The sequence below is a fragment of the Ambystoma mexicanum genome, chromosome 10 (assembly GCF_040938575.1).
Source record: "Ambystoma mexicanum isolate Mex_15411 chromosome 10, UKY_AmexF1_1, whole genome shotgun sequence".
NCBI classification, from domain to species: domain Eukaryota; kingdom Metazoa; phylum Chordata; class Amphibia; order Caudata; family Ambystomatidae; genus Ambystoma; species Ambystoma mexicanum.
Window position 1 is genome coordinate 682,102,032 of NC_090932.1, and position 12,211 is coordinate 682,114,242.

General features: G+C 44.9%; 1 protein-coding gene across 2 annotated transcripts in view; it reads left to right on the forward strand.

The window, feature by feature from the left end:
• XRN1 (5'-3' exoribonuclease 1) overlaps positions 1 to 12,211 on the forward strand; it is a 2,611,979-nt gene that overhangs the window by 1,373,238 nt on the left and 1,226,530 nt on the right. For both annotated transcript variants that reach the window (XM_069618274.1, XM_069618273.1), the window contains exons 22-23: positions 1,286 to 1,399; positions 1,522 to 1,620. In XM_069618274.1, the coding sequence (XP_069474375.1) occupies positions 1,286 to 1,399; positions 1,522 to 1,620 (213 nt within the window). The remainder of the gene's footprint in view (positions 1 to 1,285; positions 1,400 to 1,521; positions 1,621 to 12,211) is intronic.

The window sequence follows — 12,211 nt, forward strand, 5'->3', positions numbered from 1 at the left end:
TGTTAAAGTAAACATTTACATTTTAAATCTTCTTTATAAAGTACATTCCTTCCTACCAAAGTGCAGTCGTCAATTCCCTAGCAGACCTTACATCCTAAATTAACCCCGACTTAAAAAATCTATTGGAGATATCGACAGAATGGTTATGTGAGAGTGCCATTTTAACGCCAAAGAACAGCATGGCTGCCGTAATCAATAAGATACTTATCAATTCTTTCAGAGTAGTCCAAATGGAGTACAAATATGTTAACTCAGTGGTTCAAAGTGATGAAGCAGTCCACAACCCTGTTGAGTTCTTGAACACTTTAAATCCTCCTGGTCTTCCCGAACACAAACTTCTTCTCAAAGTGGGAGCACCTGTGATAATATTGCAGAACCTCAACCCACCTAAACTCTGTAATGGCACCATATTGCGAGTGAAAGCTCTCTGCAGAAATGTGATTGAGGCTACAGTGCTAACCGTTTCTGGCCATGGGGGTCTGTGTCCACGAATACCTCTTATACCTTCACAATATCTGTTTGAATTCAAAAGACTTAAGTTCCCTATAAAGATTTGTTTCACCATGACCATCAACAAATCTCAGGGGCAGACTTTAAAGGTAGCAGGGATTGACCTAGGGGAAGACTGCTTCTCGGATGGGCAGTTTTACGCTGCCTTTTCCAGAGTGAGCTCACCTAACTTTCTGGTAATCACAGCACCGGAAGGGAGAACCACTAATGTAGTTTACAAAGAAGTAATCAAATCCTTTTTTTTTCGGTCGGTTGCAGATGCCAAATTTGTCATTTCTATTTTGTTGTCTCTCGATGTCTGTTTATAATTACAACACAAAAACATTTCTGGACGTACATCAATGGAACAACCATCTTTGCTTTGTAGCCAATATGCCCCAACTAACGTCTGCAATAAACATTGCTTATTACGTTAAGACATCAACCTGTACATTTTATTTTGTACAGTTTGATCGAAAAACTCATGTGTCTTGAAAACAATTGTGCCAAATCCCAAACTCTACACAAGCGAAGCCGCAGACAACACCTAATCAATTATATAGTAGATTGTGCTGATTTACATAGTTCAGCATTCTTAAAGTTATTACTATTACCTATTTAAGGGTGCTCACTTATGGACCTTGGAAGGATGAGGGCTGTGCCTGCCCTGCCTAGATTTCAAAATGTGACTACATGTTGCACACAGATCTCTTAAGATGAATGCAAATTACACAACCATTAATTTAAAGGATGTTTGCTGTTAATTTTGTGTAAAATATTTCTTATTTTAATACAGGATCTCAACACATTCAACCCTGGCTCTGACCATTTCAAAACCTTGAAAGACCTGTTCTCACCTGGAAATACAGTCTTCATGCTAGGAACGCCTTACTATGGTTGCATGGGAGAAGTAAGTTCCTTTTATTAACCTAATTTTTTAATTGAACTGTATGCCATATCTATAATAGAGCATACAAATTGCTAACTTTTACTATTTCAGCTATTCAGATCCAATGTTTTTTTCACCCCAAGGTGGAGGATTCATCTGATGTTATCAGTGAAAGTAGAATTAGAGTGCTTTTCCACATTCCATGTGAACCACCTTTTGATGCCTTAATACAGAACCAGCATGTAAGTACTTCACTGGGATATAATGGTGTATTTATTAGCAAACCAAACACTGCATAAGTTATTCAAGTTCCAAATGTAACATCCAATTGTTGTGTTTCACCATTCCCACTTCCATGTTCCTCTAGTAGTTTGAGTGTTAAACCAGAATTTCATTTTTTAAATGCTCTTACATTTTGGGTTCCTTTAATGTGTTGCTGCTTTCCATGTTTTGTAAGAACCTTTTCTGTAGCTAGGAGTTATGCTGAAATTCACCTGCCTCTGTGATCCATTTCTGACATGCTGCCCTCAAAAGCTCAAATGGCTACCAGAGCGAAGTTGCTTTTTTAGCACTCCATTTTGGTCCCAGTGCTATGCTGTCACTCTGAAAGTGTGTTGTCGCGTAGACACAGGTTGTAGCCACTTTTACCACAGTAGCCCAATCATCCTATATTGTAGCACATTTTTTAAACCGTGCTCCTAGCTCTTTTGTTTTGGGAAACCCCTTTGTCTGTGTGGGCCATGACGCATATCCAACATGGCTGTTTTACGTACATGGGCCCACAAAGCCACCCTCGTTGTGCTTTAAAGTGGTGTAAACTAGTCCGACCTCCTCCATACTTCCCAATCTACATCCAGTGTCGAAGTCTGTGTGTTTGGTAGTTTTCAGGGCAGCCTCATTGTTACCAAAACCTTTGTTGTGCCTCCCTGGAGTGTAATTGGTGGGCTGGGTTAGGCCAGTCTCATGGGGGAATATATTGTCAGTTGGAGACCCTGTTCGTTCCTCAGATTTTTTCCTGTATTCCTGGATGACTCTTGCTGAAGAGTGGCTGCTGCTGAGATCTTGGTGTGGCCATACTGGTTAGATTATGGCTGGTTCCTTTGTTCTTGCATCCCATCCTGCTCCTTTCGTGCTGGTGGAATCCTGTTCAGGGCTCTTCCTTTGTTTTCTGCAATCCTCCAGGTTGGCTGGTCTGGTTTGTTCTTCTGTGGGACTTTGGCTTTGCCTGCAGTACTGCCTCCCTGGCAAATCCTTTTGGCCCAATTGCCTAAAGCTGGGTACTCTCCCTGGCCTGGAAGTAGAAAGGCTTGACGCTGCTATGCCTCTGCTCCATTTTCAGGACAACCTGGATTGCCTCCTCTGGTGGACACTACCTGGCAGACTGACGTGCCCCTCTTTTTCTCACAAAACTTATCTGCATATAAAAATGTAATGGCTGCTTACATGGAGATTCAATTTTGTGTATAATTATATCTTCATTTTTAAACTTGCACAATGTTTTGTGAGCTGCAATGTGCTATTACTTACAGAAAGTTAGTCAACCTGGTTATGGTTATTATTTTACCCCTTAAAAGAACAATTCTGGAAACAGAAGGGTGTGCATTCAGAAATGTACTCTGCAATCATTGAACTTCATTGGCAATTAATGCAAAGCAATTTCTACCTTCCAGAGGAAGAGCTTTTTTCAGGGGTTATACATATAAAGTTATAAGAAAGTTAAATAAAGAACATTATTTTTTTCTGCAAAATAAATAAGGTAATGTGTTTAAAATATTCAATTTAGAATAAGGGCAAGTGTCTTTAAATGATGAGCTTTTATGATCTCATACCCAGCAACTCAGGTTCTCTAAACCAACGTACAACCTATTAGTCTCCGAATATTTTCAGAAAGCGGAATATTCCATAAAGTTGTATGTATCTTTACCTATTAAGTGTTTTTAATGTACTAGGATGCCACATAATATCCTTTAGAGTAATATTTAGTAATCCATTTATATTGTTTACCCTACTCTGAGAAGAAAGAAAGGACAAATGGAAAAAAAGGGCTTATGTATTATCCCAATCAGAAAAAATAAGCTATGTCTTTAATATTTAAGTGCAACTGGGCCTTTCCCCTCTGCCACCTCACTTTCTGCCTGCGGCGTCCTACAGTGCTCTATCCTATCGCCGTGGCTTTTCAACATCTACCTTGCCCCTCTGGCCCACTTGATCTCCACCTTCTCTCCTCACTTCCAGTGTTATGCTGATGACATAGAGCTCTCCTTTAAGCTTCCCTCCTCTACCTCCTCTACCTCCTCTTCTTCCTTTTATACCTGACTGCCAGACTGCCTTTCAGGCACGGTGCTCTGCTAATGATCTGTTACTTAATGCCAGTAAGACCAACATCCTTCTCGTTGGGGTCATCTGTGACTCCTCTCTCTCCTTCTCTTATCACATCACAGACCTTGCCAAGAAGGCAAACTTTCAGCTCCACCTCCTCAGAGGTATTCTCCCTTTCCTCACCTTTCCCCAGAAGCTCAATGTCTTCATAGCTCTGGTTCTCTCTAGGCTAGACTACTGCAACAGCCTCTTAGTCAGCTTGCCTCTTCCCTCCCTGCGCCCTCTTCAACTATCCAGAATAGGGCTGCAAGACATATCCTTGGCCTCAAGCCCAGGGACTTCATAGATCCAGCCCTAACATCTCTTCACTGGCTCCCAGTGGCTGAAAGGATCAAATTCAAGACACTCTGCATCGTTTCTCCGCAGAGTGGGGGGTAGATCTTTCTTTGGCAGCAGATTCCCTCTGCAACGGCCATCCTGCCCCTCTAAGACTTGAGCCAGATCTCCTTAAGTTCCGGAACCTTCTCAAGACGTTACTTTTCTCCTCCTCTTCCTTCCCTCTCCCCCTCCCTTGCTAATGTCCCCCCGCCACTGCGACTGGTACCTAGTCCCTTATGTGTCTTACATAGGCCAAGCCCTCGTCATCCAGTCTACCCTAGCACCTGCCCTCGGGCACCCTTCCCTGACTAGCCTGAATGTGGTCCACCCTGTCCTTGTACTAATTGACGCTTAACCCTGCTTCCCCTGGCATTTGTCCTCCTGGGCTCCCCTCAGCACTTGTCCGCCCCTGGGGCCCCAGTCTTCCTGCACTTCTCTCCTCCCCTTTCCCTTCCGCTCTGACCTGCCCCCTCCCACTGCACTTATTGTCACTGCACTTGCATGGTCTGAATGTCACAAAGCCTTGTAGGGCTATTTATTGTTGTTTTCACCCCCCTATCACACCTTGTATCTTGTGGTGCCTTGAAACACTTGTGAATTGGTGTAACGCTCACCTGATTCCCGTAGAGGCGCCGGTCTTGACTGGGCGTATACCGTATCTGCAAAGGTGATGTGTAACACACGGCTGGCTCTTTGGGCTGGACCTCTGTGCACTGTATGTCTGACTTGAAGGGTAAGATGTCTGCAGATAGAAAATATGGGATTAAGGAACTGGGTTATTGAATGTCTCTCTCTTCTTCCCTTTCTCTTCTCCTGTAGAACCCCAAAGGTTAACGCTCTCACCTTAGGTAAGTGAACGCCGTGCTCTCCATCTGCCTCGGGGCAGGGTGCTGTAACCAGTTTCTTCACTGGATAAGGGGAGCAGGCCTCTTGACTTCAGAGGACTGCTGTCCGTCGTTTACTGCACGAACGGTAAGTTTCGAGTAATTCTAATGTCTTTAAAGTCTTTAGTAATGATGTTTCTTGTTTTGCAGGGTTCCGGCGATGGCGGATGACGGGCTGAAGTGAGTTGAAGATGGAGCCCGTGTGATGAATAGAAGCGCCTGGAAGCACGTAAGTAAGCGCTTGTTGCCTGCTTCACGATGCGCTCTAACTGTCTTTTTATTTTGCAGGTACGAGTGAAGACCGTAATTCTAACCTGTTCTTTCTTGTCTTTATAGGTGTTGCTGAAGACTGGATTCAGGATGGTAAGCCTTTTTCCTTAGGCCCAGGATCAGATGCAGAAGACACGATGAGCGTTCTGCTGCAGAGGATGCAGAATAACGCAAAGCAAGATTCATCCATCGGGTGTGGTTTAAATAGCCTCCTGTAGTGCTTTGGTGTCTCCTTCCACAGCCACGCCTAGGTAAGAAAAGAGTTCCTGCTTTCCAGAAGAGTTCCAGTGTTCTGAATCTAGGGAGTGGCTCCTGCCCCACCTAACAGGAAAAGTAGTTCCAAACAGAAGAGGATCAGAGGCTCAACTGGCAGGCAAGTAAGCAGCATGGTCTGCTGCAGGTAAGTCCACCCAAGCATTATGAGCCCGGCGCTTCCAGCGCTGGGACTGGGCATATTTATGAGCCTGGTGCCACTGGCGCCAGGACTGGGTCCAAAAGGTCCCAATTGGGACTGGTTGGCACTCGGAACCTGGGTTATGGATCTGCTTCCAAGGGAGTTGGGAAAACCCTGACCTTTTGGAAGCAGAGATCATGACAATAGGCACCATACAAATGCCCACTAAATAAATACAAATGTCCAATAAACAGATGTTGGGTAAGATTATTAAACTATAATTTGAGATTATAAATGTCCCTGATGACCTATTTGTCCGATTAGTGTATCTTGTGTTCTTGTCCCAGTGCTTTTATGTTGCTTTGATTTCTGATGTGTTTGAAATCTGTTTCAGTATATCTTCTGATAATTGTATACTGTTATAAAGACAGTATAAGACGAAATAAATTTGCAATCTATGCAGGAAGTATTATTATTGTTGTATTTATTGAGCGCAGACCTAGCTTCGCGAAGCAACATTGTGCTTTAAAATCATAGGAGGGAAAAACCTGGTGAGGGAAGCAGACAAACAAGGGAGAGGGCAGCTAACCAGTGAGGGGGCGTGTGGGCAGTTAGGCAGCAAGGGATCTACAAGCAACCAGGTGAGGAAACCATTTGGAGCAGATCACCAAGTCGCTGTCCGGGTGGGGAGCGGAGGATATGTGGACCCAGGTGATAGGGAGGAGCCATTCCTTATAGAGAAGGGTCTTGAGGTCTTGTACCAGGCCAGGTGGGAGAAGCCCAAGGCTTGGATAGTATCTCTGAAGTTGTTTTCTTGGATGAAGGGCTTGATGTTCCACAGGAGAGATAGTTGGTACCAAGCTGTTTGTGTCTTCCTTGCTCTGTGCTGTTTGAAGGAGAATCGTCTGGTGTTGACCCCAAGGGTCATGGTACAGGTAGTCAACTGGTTGTGAAGCCCTCTAGGTTCATACCAGAGAGCCAGGCTGTATGTCGTGGTGTTTCCGGTCCGCAGTAGGAATTCTTTCTTGGAAGGGTTGAATTTTCAGATAAGCACTGGACATTCACGACTGGATCATTGTGAGGCATGTCTTGAGCCTGTGGATATCTTCAATGGAGTGTCATGATCTCTGCTTCCAAAAGGTCAGGGTTTTCCCAACTCCCTTGGAAGCAGATCCATAACCCAGGTTCCGAGTGCCAACCAGTCCCAATTGGGACCTTTTGGACCCAGTCCTGGCGCCAGTGGCACCAGGCTCATAAATATGCCCAGTCCCAGCGCTGGAAGCGCCGGGCTCATAATGCTTGGGTGGACTTACCTTCAGCAGACCATGCTGCTTACTTGCCTGCCAGTTGAGCCTCTGATCCTCTTCTGTTTGGAACTACTTTTCCTGTTGGGTGGGGCTGGAGCCACTCCCTAGATTCAGAACACTGGAACTCTTCTGGAAGGCAGGAACTCTTTTCTTACCAGGAACTCTTTTCTTACTTAGGCGTGGCTGTGGAAGGAGACATCTAAGCACTACAGGAGGCTATTTAAACCACACCCGGTGGATGAATCTTGCTTTGCGTTATTCTGCAACCTCTGCAGCAGAACGCTCATCGTGTCTTCTGCATCCGGTCCTGGGCCTAAGGAAAAAGGCTTACCATCCTGAATCCAGTCTTCAGCAACACCTATAAAGACAAGAAAGAACAGGTTAGCATTCCGGCATCTGAAAGGCAAAGGCTTACCATCCTGAATCCAGTCTTCAGCAACACCTATAAAGACAAGAAAGAACAGGTTAGCATTCCGGTATCTGAAAGGCAAAGGCTTACCTACTCTTCGTGCGCTCCGGAGGTCTTCACACTGCATTCCGGCATCTGAAAGACAAAAGTTTACCAACTCTTCGCACGCTCCGGAGGCCTTCGGCGCTGCATCCCGCATCTGAAAGACAAAACAAGGTGCGTTTAAAGACATTGGGGAACTTTAATACTTGCGTGCCATTACTCCTTTCCACATCTAATCCAGTGGGTATTCCGGCACCCTGCAGCCGCTCCGAACTCGTACCTGCAAAATAAAAAGACAGTTAGAGCGCATAGTGAAGCAGGCAACAAGCGCTTACTTACGTGCTTCCAGGCGCTTCTATTCATCACACGAGCTCCATCTTCAACTCACTTCAGCCCGTCATCCGCCATCGCCGGAACCCTGCAAAACAAGAGACATCATTACTAAAGACTTTAAAGACATTTGAATGACTCGAAACTTACCGTTCGTGCAGTAAACGACGGACAGCAGTCCCCTGAAGTCAAGAGGCCTGCGCTACCTATCCAGTGAAGAAACTGGTTACAGCACCCTGCCCCGAGGCAGATGGAGAGCTCGGCATTCACTTACCTAAGGTGAGAGCGTTAACCTTTGGGGGTCTACAGGAGAGGAGAAGAGGAAAGAGATAGGGACACCCCAATAACCCCAGTTCATTAACCCCATATTTTCTATCTGCAGACATCTTACTCTACACGTCAGGCATACAGTGCACAGAGGTCCAGCCCAAAGAGCCAACCGGGTGCTACACATCACCTTTGAAGATACGGTAGTCGCCCAGTCAAGACCGGCGCCTCTGCGAGAATCAGGTGAGCGTTACATGGAGTATATCTTGCTGTCCGGTCATTTGGTCGACAGAACATTGGTCGACAGACAAATGGTCGACACAATTTGGTCGAAAGACAAATGGTCGAATTTTTTTATTTATATATATATATATATATATATATATATATATATATATATATATATATATATATATTTCAGGTTTTTGTTTAGAAAAAAAAAGGGGGTGGGGGGGACCCCCCCTCCTCCCCCCAAAAAAAAGTGAAAATACAAAAAAAAAATATTGGACCATTTGTCTTTCGACCAAATTGTGTCGACCTTTTTTTTCGACCAGATAACTGGTAACCGTATATCTTGAGGTAGAGCTGTGCGTCATCTGCATATCGGTAGATGTTGTGCAGAGCATGGAGCATTCTGAGTGGTTCCATGTAAAGATTGGTGATCACAGGGGAAGGGTGGATTCTTGCGGGACTCCACAGGTGATGGGCAGAGTTTATCTGGAGGAATCCATTTGCACAAATTGGTGGCAAATAGCAAGATAGGATTGTAACCAGCAGAGGACGAGCTTGCTGATCGACATACAGCAGTCTATATTGTTGATGTCTGGTCTGCTGTGTCGAATGCTGCTTAGAGATCAAGGAGAACCAGGAGGCAAGACGGGCCATCATAGAGTATTTTAGGGGCTTTATCGATCACCTTGATGGTAGCCGTTTCTGTGCTGCATCTGGGTCTGAAGCCAGACTGATATGACTGAAGCAGGTTGTTGGCTTTGATGTGTTGGAGGAGTTGCGTTGCTACTGCTTTTTCAACAATCTTACCTAGGAAGGAAACATGGGTAATGGGGTAGTAGTGGCTGAGGTTGTCAAGTTACAGTACTGGTTTCTTGAGAAGCAGGAAGATGTGTGGTTTGGAGAGTTGGAGGTGCGGGGGGGGGGGTGCCTTAAGTACGAGAGCGGTTGTCTGTCAGAAGCGTCTTGACTACGCAAGCCAGGAGAATGTCATCCACATACAATGTGGCCTTCTGGAATGCTAGGGTGTCAATGAGGTCTTGAAAGTTGTCCATGTAGTTGTGTTTTTACGAGATGGGCTGTGTAGTTTGTGGTCTGTTGGGGGGGGTTGGTGTCTATGTTGGCGGATCATGCTGACCTTGTTGCTGAAGAAAGAGCTGATGGCGGTGCATTTTTTGATGGCGTGCGGTACAGGTGGGTCTCGGCAGGGGGTTTGGTGCAGTACTTGATGTCTTTGAAGAGGGCTCTGCTTTCATTGTTGACCTTGGCTATGGTGTTATGGTAGTATTTGGCATTGGCAGTGGTGATCAGTTGTTTGTGTGTAGCATGGAGTTACTTGAGCCAGGGCGAGATGCACTGCAGAATGTTAGCCAAGTCTTTTCCTGTTTTCTGATGGTTTATTTGTAGAACTTTAATTTTGTCTGTCTCTTGTTTTCTTCTATACTTGGAAATTGTCTGGTTCATAAGTCCACGCCAGGTATTCTTCTTGGTTTCCCCACCAAGGAACCTTGTGATACTCTCTCCAGTGAATTATCTCCTTGGTTTTACCCTTCCATTGGCCCTCAGTCTCAACCCCGTCTTGGGGTTTGGTGCCTCTCAGACCAGCTGGCAGCCTAGTTTCTAGTCCTCTGTCTTCAGGTCTCTGGTCTCTTAGCCCTTTTTGGGGTTTTGTTTCTCTTGCCCCGTTTTAGGGTCTCGGTCCACTCCGCTCAGCTTGTAATTTCATTGTTTTTCCCCACATGGGGGGTTTTCAGTTTCTCAACCCGTCCTGGCATTTGGCTGGGCCTTTCTGCTCTCCCAGTTCCCTGGAGTGACCACATGGCTCCTGTCTTTGCGTGGTGCTCCTGCAAGCTGGTCTTCCAGTAGGTGCTGCAGATTTTCTCCTCTGGCTTCTTTTCTATCTTCCATGACCTAGGGAGCTGATGCTCCATTCCTGATGCCTTCCGGCAGGACTTCGATATTGGTTCCATGTTACAGCGCTTGCTCACTGCTTAGGTGTTTTCCACAGATTATCTCTTGATTTTCCACAGATTATCTTTTCCAATTCTAGAGACATAGGGCCTCATTACACGGACGGCGGTGGACCAAGGTGCTATTAGCACCTTGGTCCATGCCGGTAAAATACCGGCACCGCCTTGGAGGAAAGGGGAATTACCGCCCTATTCCAAGGTTGGTGGGGCAGTAATTCCCCCTTTCCCCATTGCCCTTCCCCATTCCCATTTTTGCCCCATAGGGCATAATGGGAATGGGGAAGGTGCTAATTACGGCCCCGCAAATTGCGGTACCATAATTGGCTCCCTGGTCCCTTTGCGGGTTGGTTTTTAACGCCTGCAAAAAGCAGGCGTTTAAGCCTCCAACCCGCAAAGGGACCTCGTAGTAAGGGGGTAAGGGTTAACGGTCACCGGTACCATTAACAGTGACCGTTAACCCTTACCGCCGTCCGTGTAATGAGGCCCATAGCCTTTTAATTTTTTCAACTGTGTATTTTATGCCATTGCACAGAAAGTGGGCTTCTCGAGTCAGTAATGATGACTGATCTTAAATGTTGATATATTTTCACTTTTAACTCAGTCTACTTCCCACACATAATTTAGTACAATACATCTAATTATATAAATCACCATTGTACTTTTGCTGTTAATGGTTAGATTTCATGTTTCTTTCCAAATAAATCGATTATTTCAAAAGTCTTGTTTAGTGCTTACTCACAAATGCTATACCTTCAACATTTGTAGAGTCTGTTTAATGCAGTTTTGAACCAACCAGTAAGCTATAATAGATATCTTTATAAGATGACTTGCACTAAGTACATTTTTTTTAAATATTTAGCCTTTAAAAAAGTGTGGTTAAAAATCCAATAGCTTTGTTTGCTCCTTATCCATTTTAAAGATGTTCAATATTTTTGCAACATCTTCTAAATCGTGTTACTATGTAAACTATATATTGCTGCAAAGAGTATCTGTTCTTGCGTCTGATTTTTCTTTTCTTGCAGAATCATTAAAGTGGAACGATCCTTCAAATTCGTTTTTGGTACAGCTCTATCTTTCAACTAATAACCTCTCTCTAAAAACCTGTATTTAAGAAAATGTCATTCTATTGCATAGTCTTCGAGATTACAGATACGTCCAGCCCGTATAATTTCCCCAAAGGGTATATTTTTTTAACCGTGCTTGATTTATGACGGCTGCTAACCAATAAGGGTGAGTGAGCCTCTGTCTCTCTATGGTGTCTTGTCACTGATTATGTTAGTCACATTAATTGTTAAGGAAAGATATAGAAATTGCTTTGTACTAACTGCCAATGAACCTCAATTGTTGTACAGTAAATTAGTAAGCCCTCAACTGTTGCTTAAATCGAACACCCACACACCTGTAAACCCACGGTTTGGTTGCTGAATTCTGAAAACCAGCATAAAGAGTTTGTGTCCTTTGGGGCTCTTCCCTGTAGTAGGTTTAATCTGCAGGGGTCTCCTGGGTCCAGGAGTTAGTGGCGGGGGGGGGGGTTGTGGTTTCCCCATCTACCGTTCTCTATTAGCTGGAGTGGACTTTGTGCTCCTTCTGCGACCAGCTCTTTCTGGCCTGCCATTTACCAATCCTTCTACTGGAACTCATCTTGGGTGACCACTGGTGTTCTCACTGACTGGTTGCCCCTTCTGCTGCACCTGTGTGGTAGCACAGCTTACATAACGTTTTCCCTATAAACCAACAGACCTCTAGGATTTTGGCCTATTTTCAATAGTGAACTTTTTGGAAACTTCTTATTCGAGGGGATTGTGTCCTCCAAAGTATTCCACATCTATGACAGGAAATGTCCACAGCTGTGCTGCTTTGAAAATTGTCGGCAGAGGGCGTCCTACGTCAATGGCATCTATCCGTTGTCCCTCGAGGGCCTCCGTCGAGGGTCGACGTCGCCGGATGTTATATATAGGACGCACGGCGCCTGTAGCGACAGTTCCGTTTTTTCACGCTCGAGTCTTTTCGTGTACGATGTCTTAATCTTCTTCTA